We start from the raw sequence: 16,170 nt of genomic DNA, 5'->3' as shown, positions 1-16,170 counted from the left end.
TTGTTTGAGGCTCCCAGAAGGTGTCCAGCATTTTGGGGATGTGACCATTTATATTTAACTTGGAGGCATAAAAAGCCACAGTGACCACTTGCAGCAACACTAATTGATGAGAACACAAACATATTGATTAAGGCCCTGCCTGCACACTTACAAGCAGTATCCTACCAAACTGAACACCAGTTGCTGGGGAATAATAATTAGCATGAGAAGGCTATTGTGCACATTTCTTGCTTGTGAGCTTCCCATAAGCATCTGGTTGGCTGTTGTGAGAAAAGGATCCTGAACCTTTGGTCTGATCCAGCAGGGCCCTTCTCTCTCTCTCTCTAAATTAAGTCTGACCTGCATGTCATTTAAAACTGCAACAAGTATTTAAGGTAATGAATGTGTGAGAATGCACTGAGTGTGCTATGACATGGAACTGGGTGAGACGGGAAGCCTACCCGGCATAACATTGATAGAGGGACTTTAAGGAAAACCTCACCAAGAAGGAGAAGAACAGTGCAGCTGCTGAGAGGAAGTGCCAGACATCATGATCATCAAAGAATCCCAGAAGAATACACGGGCGGTTTATCTCTCGGGACTCTGCAGGAGTTTCCTACAGAAAAGATGGGCACAGGCAGTGAATTCCAGCTCGGTCTCAAAAGTTCTGTCCGGTGCTGTAGAGAAATTCTACCACATGTGTGCTCCCCACCCCCCGGAAGCAGGGAAAAAATATTTTGGGGGAGTGGGGTATATATGCCGCCTTCAGCAAATAATCATGACTTTTGAAGAGGCCTTGTTAATAATTCTTCAGCAAACCATTGGCAGTATCATATCCCTTGACTACTGGGGTTGACTAGAATACAGGCAACTCCCCGTTTACACGTGGGTTATGTTCTGACCCCCTGCCTGCATAAGTGAAATAGGGATGACCCCACGGCGCCTCCAGGTCATGAGGAGACCTTCCCCAGAGCCTAAATAGGACGTCCTCTTTGGGCTCCAGGGAGTGTCTCCTCACAAGCCAAGAAGCACACGGGCTTTCTGGCTAACAGCTGATGTGCAGGAAATGTAGCAGCAGCAGCTGCTTTCCTGTGCATCAGCTGTTGGCCAAGAGGATAGAGTCTCAGCAAAGCCCCACTGCACCTCCGACTCATGAGGCGACCCTCCCTGGAGTGAAATGTCCCCTTTGGGCTCCGGGGAGGGTCTCCTTGCAAGACAGATGCGCAGCAGAGCTTTGTTGAGGTTCTTCAGGTCTTTCCCCCCGCTTCTGGGTTTCTGGGGCCATGTGTGATTTTAATATGTGTTAACGGGGTGGGGAATGCCTGTGCAACAGCTTACATTGCTTGCAACACTGTTATTCCAGTAGTGCTTGGGAAGAGGCAAAGCTGTAAGATTATCACTTCTATGGATGTCCTGTGCATTTGGCTGCAAACCCCATTTATTCCTGCAATCCTTAAAAGCAAGGATATTGGGTACATTCTATAAACCTCCCAAGAGCACGAGGTGGACAACTCTGCATAAATAAAGGACAGGTTCTGCACAACTGGTTCTCATTAATATTTGGCATGTCACAGCATTTGAAACAACAGGGTGGCAGAAATAAAACGTTGCCCAGGAGTTTGAGGTGTAAGTTTGAAGACATGGATTCAAATTGGAAGGCAGAGCAAATAAAGAGTTACAGCAACCAGACTGCTCCCTCCAATACCTGCAGCTGTTTACTGCAGTAAGTCTTCAAGATTGCAAAGGCCATGCCAAGTAGATGGTCTTGGAAAGCATTGCCCATCTAGCCTAATGCCTGGCAGCAGTTATTCATGATCTTGGGCACAGTTCTTGCCAAATTCCTTTCCCAATATCTTTTTAAACAAAAATACCAGGGATTAAACTTTTAAGCATGTGGATCACGTGCAGGTTTCTATTATTATAGGGCTGTGGGGGGTGGCTTTGAGCAATTAAGATAATTTTGGAAATTCACGAGTATTGCAAGCATTAGAAAGCTTGGAGGAAATCAATTACATATTTCTAAATTTATGTATTTTGTGCCTGAAGCGGAAGAGAGAGGAACAAATGAGGAAACCTACCTCCCAGCTGCTAAGGTTTTGGAAAAAGAAATAAAGGGCTGCAGCCCAAACCACGACTGTGGCCACGATGCAGAATAGAGGGATGAGCAGAAGCCTCTCTGAGCTGCGGAGCTGAAAAGAGAAAAACCTTAAAATAATCCCCTCAAATGATATTTGAGCAGACACTTCCCAAGAGCCCAGGAGAACATTTAAGCCAAAGGGGTGCATCATAAAGATTTTGGTCCCCCACCCAAACAGATCTGCTTTGTTTTTGTTTATTACTACTACTACTAGTACTACTACTAGTACTACTACTACTACTACTATTTTGGCCAGTCACTGATTTGAACCTAGAGTGATTGAAAAGTAACTTCCAGCAAATTGAAGCACATTTCTTACTGTGGTGTTCTTGGCAATGCCAGTTGCCAGATGGCCATGGGAACCCCACATTCTCCCATGGCTACGGGAGAGTTACCCTGGAGGAAGAAGAACCGGATGTTTGGTCCTGCCTCCTGCCCAAGTGCAGTGCTATTCTAAGGGTTAGGAATAGCCTCCTGGAACCACAGAAAACGAATTCATAGCAAGGGATTTACCTTTTCAACAGGAATCCAATAACCCTCATGACATCTATGGTAGAGCCTCAGAAAGTAAATCTACCACCAGAGTGGGCATGCAGCAAGTAATTATAGCCCAGCAAAATGTTCAATCTAAAATTGCCTTCTTGCAAATACGTGCTATGACATAATATGGGAGATAGCACTTTGACACAAATTGACACAACACAAAATAGTGAAAGGTGGCAAAATATGATATATTTGATTTAATGTGGTTATTGGTCAAAAAATAACCAAAAAAATCAGCCCAGCCCCCCAGCCCCCAATTCCCAGTCTTCTTCTTGGAGAGGATATTTGATACAGCTTTAGTTTTAGTAACTCTCTCTTTGGGGAATATATCACACAGACTGGGGACTATGCTAGTTTGTGTGTTCAGCGACATTCATTCATTTGTAAAGCGAAAACACCATAAAATGTATTATCAAAAAGAGAAGAGAAACAAGCCCTGCGTTGCTATACCTGTAGTTTGATACAAGAGTGGTAGAACTGGTATGTTCACACAATGCATATTTCAAGCTTGCGTATGAAAGCTAGTTGTTAAAGTTCTCACAATGACAGAAAAGAGCTGCAGGTGCTACTCCTTTACCTTCATGATGACATAGAAAGCAAGATACAGCAGAAGATTGCAAATGAAGATGCCCAGCATGTAGGAGGCAAAGTCTTTTGGCCGATATACCAGTCCAAAAATGGCACTAAGAAAGGAAAAGGACAAGAATTATGTTATCCAAGGTGCAGGCCCCCCATAACTTGCCATCCTGATACATAGCTCATCATACCACCATCACCTGCCACCCTCACTGCACATACTGAAGAGGGATGCTGACAGGGGTCAGCAAACTTTTTCATCAGGGGGCCAGTCCACTGTCCCTCAGACCTTGTGGGGGGCCGGACTATATTTTGAAAAAAAATATGAACGAATTCCTATGCCCCACAAATAACCCAGAGACGCATTTTAAATAAAAGGACACATTCTACTCATATAAAAACACGCTGATTCCCAAACCATCTGTGGGCCGCATTTAGAAGGCAATTGGGCCGCATCCAGCCCCCGGGCCTTAGTTTGGGGACCCCTGATATAAGAAGATACTTGCATAGAATTAAGGAGCAACTAGTACTTATTCTAATTGGGTCTCCCGTTACAGCATTGGGACCTCCAGCCATGGGCCAATTTGCAGGATAAGGCACCTCCAAATGGCTGACGAGGGAACTCTGAGCAGACTCCGCCCACCTGCCAAACATGTGATGTCATTTGACACCTGTCCATTACAAATTTCACATGTCCCGTATTTTACATGCAATTCTCCCCAAAACTAAGGGAGGGGGGTTAAATGAAAAATGCATAAAATGGGCATAAAATATATTTAAATAAAGTATGCAAAATCTGCTTTTTTGGCTCTGGCCCTGCTCACCATTCAACGCCCTAGAAGGCTGACCGGGTCTGAATCTAGTCCTCAGAATAAAAGTGGCTCCCCCACCATGCGTTGAAGGGAACTTAGGTTTCTTTACTAACAATAATCAGAGTGATATTTGGGAAATGTCTTAAATTTACCAGGGGCCAGGCCTGGAGATAAGAAGACAAAACAACAAGAGAGCAAAATCTTTACATTATTTCTAACCTTCCTGCTTCAAAAGTATATAAAAAACCTCAGATATGGGGGGGGGGGGTTCTGGGGCTAATCCATGTAAGACCATTCTGATTGCATTCCCTGAGCATGCTAAACATCCACAAAGCCCCATACATGCCACTTACAAGGACCAATTTACTAGGTTCCCAACAACAAGCAGGACCATTCTGTCCTAGAGGAAAGAAGCAAGAACCCTCATTAGCAAACCAGAAATGTGTGTCAAGTTACAGTTGCCATTGCAGCTGGAGACTCAGAGGCCCAAGGGACAATCCGAACATATTAAACATTTTAAAACCTCGTCTGATGTTTAAGTCCCATTGATTTCAAAGGGAGAGAGTTAAGTATGTGCTTAAATTTGGGACAGAAAAATGCCTCACTTTGGTCTGGATCAGGGGTCAGCAAACTTTTTCAGCAGGGGGCCGGTCCACTGTCCCTCAGACCTTGTGGGGGGCCGGACTATATTTTGAAAAAATAATAATGAATGAATTCCTATGCCCCACAAATAACCCAGAGATGCATTTTAAATAAAAGGACACATTCTACTCATGTAAAAACACCAGACAGGCCTCAAAAATAACCCAGAGATGCATTTTAAATAAAAGGACACATTCTACTCATGTAAAAACATGCTGATTCCCAGACCATCCACAGGCCAAATTTAGAAGGTGATTGGGCCGCATCCGGCCCCTGGGTCTTAGTTTGGGGACCCCTGGTCTGGATCATCCTTTTGATTCCAAAAAGCTGCAAGGAAGCTTTAAATATGTTTTCAGGTAACTGTTGATGCTTTGCTACTAAGGATTTACAAAAAAAAAATTGAATGTTCTGAATACTCCACATAATTATGAGGTTATGTGCCTGGTTCAAATGCAATGGAAAACAATAGTTTCTGACTAGTGAAGAAGTCTGCAACCTTCCTCTTTTGTGGCCACAAAGGGGAAACCAGAAGCTTTCATTTCTGGTTTTAAACAAACTAATGAAGAGCACCTCCTATATGTCTTGTCTGATCTTTCACAAAGGGAGGCAAAGGGAGGAAGCAATAGACAACCCATGTTATCCTGGGCTGTGTCTCAATTGTTCCAACCTAAGAGGTTCTGCCCAACTCAAATGAGATGGGCAGGAGCGACGGAATCATTATTTCTTCAGCCTTCTACCCATGTGAAAATTACCCTTGTGCTGCAGGCCAAAACAGACATGATAGCTGAAGCCATGCTTGATCAACTGTGTGCCCTTAACATGAGAACAGATTTGTGGGAGAGAAGAACTGAGCTGTGTCCTGCCTCCATTTCTGGAATCAATGCTGGGTTGTTGATGCAGGGAGATAAATCAGAGAAGTGTTCTACTGCCCTCACCTACAGGCTCCCTGTGACATTAAAATTTCCTATCCTATGCAACCAGGATAGATATGCAAATAAACAAACGCAGTGGCTGCCTGACTAAGAAGCAGGGTTGATAAAAATCAATATTTAAAAAATAATATATATTTTTTCATTTAAATCAGATTTTTAAAATAAAATGCTTTTGGAGGAAAAATATTTCTAAAGATAGTTTTCTATTTAAGTTACATTATAGTCCAAAGGCTATTCACCAGGAAATAAGGATTTGTTTTAAGTTTGTCATAAGTGCTAAAACTCAGTCTAAGTTTTTTTTTTTAAAATTGTTTAACCACATCAGTTAACAAACATGGATACATATGCTATAATGTTACTGTTTTAGTTAAATATATTGTTTAAACTGATATTCAGGAAATGATTCCTTTTCTCCTTCCAATAAAGTACAGCAAAAAAGTTGTCAAAATATAAAGTTAACTTATTAAACCTCACTATAATTTCATAATTATGTGTCTATGTATTTCTAATAGTATAGCCAAATCAGTAATTTTTGACATAACTGTAAAATTACTCAGAAAATTTATTATTTCAAAAATGAAACCTTCCTCTGGTTGTAAATATTAAGATGATACCAGCAAGAATGAATCTTTCTGTAAAAAAATGATTTAAATCAAGTCTTACTGACTGGTGATTTAAATCGTGATTTAAATCGATTTGATTTAAATCAAATCCACCCTGCTAAGAAGTAATCACTTTGCTAAAAAGACCACCTAGGGAGGTTCATGGTTGAGGTGACTTTTGAATCTCAGGCTTCCTGTCTCAATGTTTGTGCTCTTAACCAATGCAATACATCATTTCTCCTGAAAAACCAGCAAGAACAACTTCTCTTGTTCCATTCATTCCCCACTCCAAAATTCTGATTTCCAGATGTTTTTGCTCCATGCCGGGTCAATTGCTGACAACATAGACTTCTCTCTTGGAGTTTGGCTCCAAAGATCCTGCCAGCATCACTTTTGCTCTGCGTGTGGTGAGTGCCTGGCCCTCTTTCAGTTTACTCCCAGAGACCATCAAGGGGAGCAGGAAAGTAAGTACGGATTTGAAATTTCTAAGTTTATATAAAAAGGATTAGGTATGATCCATTCAGAGTTGAGGACTTTTCTTTTGTTAATAAAAGCAAGATAGCAATTTCTCTCTCACCCATGTATACATGCTCAGATGCAAAAGGGAATAAGCAGCTCTCCAAACCAGCCAGAAATGGCTAAAGAGAAAAAGGGAAATACATACCGTGTACATTGGCCAGCTGCATTGTTGGATGCAATCTGTGTAGAGGACCATAACCGCACGCTGGAAAATCCCAAAGTCTGCCAGAGATTGAGAGCACAGGGGATGAAAACCTAACAGAGCACAGCTGCTATGAAGGAGCTACGTTTTATCTATTATACATAATGAAGGAGTACAGTGTCTTGCTGGCATTGCTTATTTTACCGAGTTTTCATCTTCCATTCTGCATTTCTGGTTTTATTGCTATTTATTGTGTTAAGGGTGCTGCATTCCTGCCCTCAGACCAGATAGTGAAGGGCAGGTTAGAAATTCCACAAAAAACATAAAACATCCCAGTGCTGTAAGGCAGGGGTAGCTAACAAGGTGTGATCCAAATGTTGTTGGGCTACAACTTCCATTGGCCCCAGTCAGCATGGCCAATGAATGGTCTGGCATGATGGAAACTGTAGCTCCGAACAACTGTAGTTCAAGAACCACTGTGTTGTAAGGCTTGCAAAGATTCTTAGAATAATAATGTACAGTGGTACCTTGGTTCTCGAACTTAATCTGTTCAACTCCAAAAATGGTACAGAAACCAACTTCTGATTGGCTGCAGGAGCTTCCTGCACTCAATCGGAAGCTGCAGAAGCTGCATTGGACATTCAGCTTATGAAAAAAGTTCACAAATCGGAACACTCACTTCTGGGTTTGTGGCTTTCAGGAGCTAATTTGTATTTGTCCGGGAGCCAAGCCATTCAAGTACCAAGGTACCGCTGTACTAATAATGTAATAGTGTTGTGAGCTGACTACTAGTTGGCCTAGTATGGTATGAGAAATTGTTTCCAACCTGTTCTGAATGGAGTTGCATTCCCTCACATAAATCAGGTCTGCAGTTTGGACTCTGCTTGATCTAGGGCCATTTCTTGATGACCAGGGGGTGGAGTGGCACTTCCTGTTTCGCCACTTGAGCGGAAATGGGAAGTGCCGCACTGCCCTGCCGCTGCTGCTGCCACCACCATACCTGCTGCTGCCACCAACAACACAACACCGCCCACTCTGCCATGACGGTATACACTACCAGATGCTGACGATTTCTGGCCAATTTCTGGCCAATTTTCATGCCAATTTTTGCGTGAGATCTCACCCAAAATTGTGAGATCTTGCACATTCAGCAAGATTGTGCCCCAAATGGATGCGCTCTTGCAAAAAATCTGGGCCAATAGTGCTGTTGTTTATTAGAGGCAGTGGGGAAGGTAGTGTACCATGGGAATGCTGTCTGGGGGGCTTCTGCCACCTGAGGCAGCGGCCTCACCCTATCTAATGGCTGTGCTGGCTATGCCAGTTAGCATCTGTAACCTAAGCTGTTTTCTACCAGGCTGGTGCACTAACAGCTCCTCCAGGATAGTAAACCGCCTGATCACTGCTATTCCTACATCCAGGTTAAACTACTGCAGCTCCAAGTTCACCTTCGCTATCTTTAGTCCAAGCTAGGGCTGGGTGATATATTGATATATTGTCCAAAACTGATTGGAAGTCCATATAATGATATCAGTTTCATAATTTTGACATGGCAATATATCGTGAATCATGGTGTGTGTGTGTGTGTGTGTGTATGCGTGTGTGTACTATGCAAAAATCACAATATGGGGAAAAAAGATGAAGCCAATGCCTCTACGTAGCTCCACCCTTATTTCAGACATTGTGATATATCAGTATATTGTGATGTTTAGCTGGTGATATATCACAATGTTGGGAACCAGATATCACCCAGCCCTACTATTCGCCTCTACAGTGGTACCTTGGTTTGCAAACCCCTTGGTTCTCAAACACCGAAAACTCAGAAATAAGTGTTTCGGTTTTCGAATGTTTTTCGGAAGCCGAACATCCGATGCAGCTGCACCTTGGTTTTTGAATATTTCGGAAGTCAAACAGACTTCCAAAATGGATTAAGTTTGGCGCCTTTGTTTTTGCTATTTATTTTGAGTTTTTGTTTTTTAGGCTTTTTCGGTTAATTTGTTTTTGTGGCTGTGTGGAACCCAGTTCAGCTACTGATTGCTTGCTTGTGTGACTGCGGAAATGGATAAAAGCCCCCCATCCAAACAGTGACCATCATCAGTGCAGGTAAGAAAACAATGTAATTTTAATTTTTTATCATCTACAATACTGCCTTGTTTATTTTATAGTACAGTACATTGATTATTGCTTGGACTAGGGCTGGGCGACACCTGATTTTAAACATCGCGATATATCACCAGCTAAACATCACACTATACCAGCATATCACAATGTCTGAAATAAGGATGGAACTGTGTACAATGGTACCTTGGTTCTCAAACTTAATCCGTTCCGGAAGTCCGTTCCAAAACCAAAGCGTTCCAAAACCAAAAGTCTGGAACAGATTAAGTTTGAGAACCAAGGTACCACTGTAGGCCTACATAGTTCCATCCTTATTTCAGACATTGCTATATATTGGTATATTGTGATGTTTAGCTGGTGATATATCGTAATATTGAAAATCGGGTATTGCCCAGCCCTAGTCCAAGCTATTGACCTTCCCCATAAGCTTTAGAAGAATGAACATTCCTCCTATTCTGGCTGCTAAGGCTTCTGCATGCTCAGCCCAAAGGGAAAGAGGATTCAGATCAAGTGCTAGTTACCTGGATCAGAGACATCTGCAGCCAAGCGAAGCAGAAGAGAAAGGGAAAAAGATGCTAGTGAGAGGAGCATACCGGCACAGCAAAGAAGAATAAATGTATGTGCTGCCGCTGGAAAGCCCCCCCAGCCACCCAAATGCCCACTAAAGCAGAAGTTGGTTTGATTCCCACAGCATGCACTTACACAGACACACATACCCCAACCAGCCTGCTCCCTGAGTAAAGGGCCACTGGCAGGAAGGTGAATAATTCCTCGCACACAGCACAGCACTAACATGCAGTTAAGTACATTAGGCAGAGGAAAAGCCAGTACCATATTCCATTGGGCAATTGATATTGGTCATAATATAGACATGGAAGCATGGGAACGATTGTGGAATATGGATATAAAATTTACAGCAGAAAAGTATATGAAAATGATATATTGATGGTATCCAACACTGAGTAAATTGGCAAAAATGTATAAATCTAAATCAAATAAGTGTTGGAAATGTAAAGAGAAAGAAGGTTATTTTTATCATGTATGGTGGTCTTGTAGTAAAGTTAAAGCTTACTGGGAAATGATGTATAATGAAATGAAAAGGATGTTTAAAATAACATTTGTAAAAAAAAAAAAAAAACCCAGAAGCTTTTGGGAACTATAGGGACAGAACTACCTAAAATGTATAGAAACTTATTCATGTGTGCTTCTACAGCAGCAATAATGTTATTTGTCCCAAAATGGAAAGAAACAGAAGTTCCAACAAAGGAAGAATGGATACAAAAATTTATAGACTATGCAGAAATGGTGAAACTTACCGGAAGAATAAGAAATCAAGATAACAAACTTTTTATAAAAGAATGGAGATGGTTTATTGAATATTTATACATAAGTTGTAAACAGATAAGAACATTGGCTGGATTATTTACCAACCTGCAGTTTCATAAGAGTATATATTTAAAGAAGATGAATAAATGAGAAAATTAAGTTAATTTGGATATGCAAAAGATATTAAAAATAAATTGAAAGAACTGCAGAAAGAGGGGGAAGGAAGTCAAGTTTTCAAGTGTCAGAATGATTGTAAAATTAGTGAAATGTATGAACTTGAAAAGTATGTATGTATAAATAAATAAATAAATAAATAAATAAATGATTCCATAGGGAGTCAAGGTGAAACTCCCTAGTACCAAATCTCCAGGTCAGGCAATAAATAGAAATCATAAGGTCATGTCAACATTTGGCCTTCGTTCTTATTTAACAGATCAGAAACATACAGTATGAAGGGAATAAACACCACTCCTATTCTATCTCTGGGGCTACAATCCTAAAGGTAAAAAACTGAGCAGTTCTATACCTCCAGGTGAATATAATTAGGGGGCCTAAATATTTAGGAGGTGTCAATCACCTGTCATCAAACTTACCTATCTTGAAACGACCCATGTAGTAGATCTGGGTGCTGAGACCAAGTGAGGCCACAACATGGATAACTGAGAAGAGGATCCAAAACCACAAAGCATTTTTCCCAAAAACCTGATAGCAAGCAAAAAAAGAATTATTGTGCATTATGTCCAGTTATGAAAAAAGTCTCCCTCTCTGCAATGAGAGGTTATAGATGCTCTACAGACAGGTGGCATTTTCCAAACCTGTCTATGTCTGGTTGTTAGAATGGTTGGAAGATGTAGATACTCAAATAACCCAGGGTACAGAAACAGCCATCCCATGTCCTGGGAGACCTTGCAACTTTTCTGGCATCTGCGACAAGCAGCCAAAGTACTGGGGAGAGACACACACCAAGGGTAGCACTATTCCCAAAGCAGTTAGAGCAAAGTAATGGGCTTTAATCAGAGCACTTCTTTTGTATAAAGGGCCGTGAGTGTTAGGATAGTATGGAAGGAGCTGTAACGGTTGTTTTTCTAATACTTGGCTGCTGCAGAACCCGAGCCTAAAATCATGAGAATCCTGCAGAAGTTGAGGGTAAGGCTGCGCAAGCAATTTTGTTGCAGATTCTACAGCCTATTTGCCTTTGACCCCATTCTCACGAGCTCTCCCCCAAGTTTTGCTGATTCAGTCCCTCTCTCTGAAGGGCAGAGGGTGTCAAATACATCCATACCACTCCGAGCACAGCAAGGCAAATGACCACCGCGAAGGATGCATAGGCAGAGTAGGCGCTGGCGTTGATGTCAGGGTGGCGGGTCTGGTAGAGCTTCAGCATGCACAGCCCTGCGATCATGTACATGAAGGAGGTGTCTGTCAAAGGAGGAGAAAGGGCAATAGATAGTTTCAATACATGGCAAAAATATAACTTCAATAAATTAATAATATATTTGGGAAGGTAAAAAACCAAGTATAAAATATTGATAGATGCAAAAGAAAGATGAGGTTTTTCCCTGCCGGATATGAGAGTATACTATGAGGCATCCTGCCTTTGTTGGTTGAAGGAATGGATGACATTAGAGAATTCACATATTCTAGATTTAGGTCATGACAATATTTTTGGTTGGCATGTTTATTTATGGTATGAAAAGGTGAAAGTTCATAAAGGGATTTACAAATCATAAAATTATGAAAAATCTGTACAGAATATGGGATAAATATAAGAATTTATTAGAGGTAAAAACACCACTTTGGCTCTCACTGTTAGAAGCTATAGTGGTAAAGAAAAAGAATATGATAGAAGGCTGGACAACTTATAGAAATTTATTAAAACAAGAGGGAGGAGAGTATAAATTAAAAGAATTTAAGGAATTATCAGGAAAATTAACAACATGGATACAATATCATCATTTAAATGAAGTATTTAAGAAAGATAGGATACGAGGCTTTGGGGAACAAATATCACAACTGGAGAGAGACCTGTTGGAATGTAATGTAAAAGTGCTGTCTAGAATGTATAAAATATTATTGAAATGAGAGACAAAGGATGAGCTAGTAAAATCCTAAATTATACATTGGGCAATAGATATTGATAATAATATAGACATGGAAGCATGGAAACGATTGTGGAATATGGATATAAAATTTACAGAATGTTATGGTCTAAGAGAAAATTACATGAAAATGATATATCGATGGTATCTAACAATGAGTAAATTGGCAACAGTGATATTACTGGCAAATATTTTTCTACGGGAGAAAGCCTCTCTTTGCAGCAGAGGGCGCTATCACCACCCCATTGTGGCTCGTAAGGTTCCTGTTGTTGTGAACTAAGACCACCACAATGGGGTTCCTATTTTTCTTCAAGGTAAGAGTTCTGGGTTCCCATGGGTGTGGCAAAAATTCAGAAAAATATGACCGAAGGAGAGTCTTTGTTCCAGTACCCCAACAACACATCATCTAAAGAATGTGGCCACTGATTCCCCTGCCCCACTTCTCAAGTTCTCAAAGCAACATCTCTCCCAAGCTACTATAGTGTTCAAATCTATGTTATCACCCTAACTGAAAGAGGACCTTGAGCACTCTGAAACCCAAAACACCCAGCCAGAGGCAGATTCAGGGTAGCGCAACCGGTTTGGTTGCCTTGGGGGCGATGCAGGGGATGCCATAACTATGATGCGTTATGGAGTGCCAGGTTTTGGTGTCTCATGGGACGCTGCTGAAATTTGAGACCCCAAGATCCGCCACTGATTCAGCTATCCAAAACCAGTTCTTGGGGACTCTTCAAAACATCCATAGAAAAAAACAAACCTCTTTCCCCTTAGCTCCTTTGCTAGAAGAAGCCACCCACTTACCAAACTGGAAATTAGAGTAGTTGGGGCAGACGTGATAGCAAGCGCTGAGGACACCTTCCATCATCAAAGCGATGCCCATGGCATAGAAGAGGCCAAAGTGCTTAGGAATCCCATATTCCTGAAATAGAGGGACCAAGAACAGTATCATACATTGGTAGTGTGCACACAAGCTTGGAAAGTGTCTTTCATTCAATACTGCAGACGAAAATCCATCTGTCTAACTAACAGGCACTGCAGTTTTGGCTGGATGTGACAACTGTGGTAGCAACTCTGTTTGAAAAATATATTGCTCTTTTGCACCAGACACATTTACGAGAAGAAGAAATGCAGTCTGCCATATACGTCCTTATTTGTGCTGCTGCTTAAAATGTTCAGCCGGATTCATGACTGTTTGCGCACTCTAGGGTAGGACCGACATATTGACAAAGATAAATAATTGCAGTGTACAATTCAGCAGCAAGTTACTGTCTAATTAAGGCCATATGGTGGATGCAGATTGCCACTAAACACATAATATCTGCTTGAAAGTTCACTGTATGACATGTAGCAGCATCCGTAGGGTTGTAGCTATATGGTAAGCCCAACACTGCTATACTCTCACACCAAATTGGAAAACCAAGGAAATGCTGGAATGTCAATGTTAGGCTTACTGTGTGGCTGGAAATGTCAGATAATCACCCCTCCATGTGATTAGAATCACCACTAGGTATATCAGGCAAAACCTTTTTGAAGGCCTTATTGTGATATTGGTTTCATAATTTTTGACCTGGCAATATACTGTATTGCGAATCATGATGTCTGTGAGTGTGCTATGCAAAAATCACAATGTGGGAAAAACAGTGACAACAGCCAATGGCTCTACATAGCTCCACCCTTATTTCAGACATTGTGCTATATCAGTATACTATGATGTTGAGCTGGTGATATGTTGCAATGTTGAAAACCAGATATTGCCTAGCCCTGGTCACCCCATGGCAAATCTTTAAATAGGTATCATGTTTAGCGATGGTTTAAACTCGCCCTGAGAGCATTTGCATTACATTTGCTGGGAATTATGCATTCTTAAAGTAAGGATGCAAGATATTGTAGAGCACTTCTGGCCTTTGGGTAAAATTTGGCCAACAAGGCCATTTCCCCCAAACCATGCCTGCCCACTCACCCCACCTATATGTGACATCAGGTGTGGGGCAGGTAGGTACGTGACTGGATCCGCTGCACGCACGAGATCTTCCAGGAGCACTCGATCACACAGCCATCCCTACAAAAAGGCAAAGCTACCCTACATCAACTGATGTGCAGTGACTTCAAGCCTGCTGGATTGGCTGTGTGACCAAGTTCACCTCTGCGGAAAGCAGCTCAGCGCTAGGGAAGTGCCAAAAAACAGGGCTGGCAAAGCTTATTGCGTTGCAGTTCCCAATCGCTTGGCAACCAGCTGTTCATGAGGCACTTGGGAAGTGCTGCACAAAGTGGGTGAGACAATCCACCTGTCAACCATCTGATGACATCATGACTGATAGGTGGGTTGTCCCACCCACCTGTCAAAATTGGCTTGCGGGTAGGGACTGATAAGGATCTGTACCAAAAAAGCTTCCCTGTGCCTATTGCACAGCCAGAAACTTCAAGGATAGTTTTAGCGGAATTTGGTATCGGTTGTGAGTTCAGAGGCCTTCCCCCCTTTCCCAGGGTTTGTCTCCTCAAAACTGCCCCCCCCCCCAACAAGCAGGGGAAAACATATAGGGACGTCATATCTTTCCCCTGTGGGGAGTGATTTTAAGAGGCATTTGGAAGGAGGGTTGGTTCTGCTCTCCCCTCCACACCACCTTGAAGTCACGGTGGTTTTGCTTTTAAACAAAGACTGGATAAAAGAATTGTGGTGTGCAGTCTGGCCCAAAGGCACGTTGTCACCAAGGTACACTAAAGGACAATTGTGCTAGGGCCTTTCCTTCAGTACAACTAGTTGTTTTGGTACATGATTCCTGTAAGGGACTCATGATCCTAAAAAAACCCTGCCTTTCTACAAGGCCCATGTTAAGAGTGTGTACCGTTGTGTAGGTGTCTTTGGCTTCCAGGGAGCGTCTGTGGAGGATGTCTCTGCGCAACACAATCAGGAGGAAGAGGAAGCCCAGCAGCAAGTGGCCCACGTTGCTGAGGATGTTGTTAAAAGCACTGCAAAGAAGGAAATCTTATTAAATATTATTTTTGTAAACCTAACAAGCCAAACCAGAAGTTCAAAAATGTAGGAAGGGGACATGCCTTTGTTTGTTACTCCTGTACAGAATAGTCTATTTACAAACAGGAATATATCACTATCTACTTCCTGATTGTAAAGGAAGGAGAAAGAAAATGTTAACCCAAGGAATGGCCCGTGAGTCACCCACACCCACCTCAGAACGCCCAGTGGATGAGCACACAGGAAATTATAATAGCAGATGTCCTGGTTTCCAGTCACATTCACCACCTAGAAAGAACAGTAGAGAAGGTGTTACTTGCATTCTGAATGCACCATCCCAGGGATGATGAGAAAATGGCAAGGGAGGAAAAACAACCTCATAATGAAAGGCAGGACTGAAGACATGTCCTTCAAACCTCCTGCACAACCTACCTACATTTACTGTGGACACGGTAGCCTTCCTGACCTCAACATCTTAATGGTTTGAGAATGATGGGGCACCTGTAAGGGGATTGGCTGTGAGGACTAAGGACCATCCTCAGCTGACCTGAGATTTGGAGAAAAGGTGGAGTTGTCTAAACAAGGGTCCCTATACCTTTAAAAAACAAGAGGTACCAGAGGATCTGGAGACCTAATTTAAATGTGATTCTCTCTGTCATTGGCGCTCTAGTTTCCTATCAATCAAAGGGGTAGCCAATTAGCCATGGCTTACAACAGAAATTAAACACTTAAGGAGCACTTCAGAGGCTAGCAAATGTATTATCCCATAACCTTT

At 42.0% G+C, this 16,170-nt stretch overlaps 1 protein-coding gene across 1 annotated transcript in view; it reads right to left on the bottom strand.

Annotated features, from left to right (window-relative positions):
• SIDT1 (SID1 transmembrane family member 1) overlaps positions 1-16,170 on the bottom strand; it is a 44,994-nt gene that overhangs the window by 1,192 nt on the left and 27,632 nt on the right. Inside the window, exons 15-25 of the mRNA XM_033173644.1 lie at positions 15,610-15,683; positions 15,268-15,391; positions 13,226-13,343; positions 11,608-11,744; positions 10,919-11,027; positions 9,521-9,535; positions 6,888-6,964; positions 4,401-4,447; positions 3,237-3,342; positions 2,058-2,168; positions 482-595 (exon numbers count right to left, since the gene is read on the bottom strand). Of these exons, the coding sequence (XP_033029535.1) occupies positions 482-595; positions 2,058-2,168; positions 3,237-3,342; positions 4,401-4,447; positions 6,888-6,964; positions 9,521-9,535; positions 10,919-11,027; positions 11,608-11,744; positions 13,226-13,343; positions 15,268-15,391; positions 15,610-15,683 (1,032 nt within the window). The remainder of the gene's footprint in view (positions 1-481; positions 596-2,057; positions 2,169-3,236; positions 3,343-4,400; positions 4,448-6,887; positions 6,965-9,520; positions 9,536-10,918; positions 11,028-11,607; positions 11,745-13,225; positions 13,344-15,267; positions 15,392-15,609; positions 15,684-16,170) is intronic.

This window comes from Lacerta agilis, chromosome 16 (genome assembly GCF_009819535.1).
Source record: "Lacerta agilis isolate rLacAgi1 chromosome 16, rLacAgi1.pri, whole genome shotgun sequence".
Classification (NCBI taxonomy): Eukaryota; Metazoa; Chordata; class Lepidosauria; order Squamata; family Lacertidae; genus Lacerta; species Lacerta agilis.
This window is presented reverse-complemented; position numbering and strand designations above follow the sequence as displayed.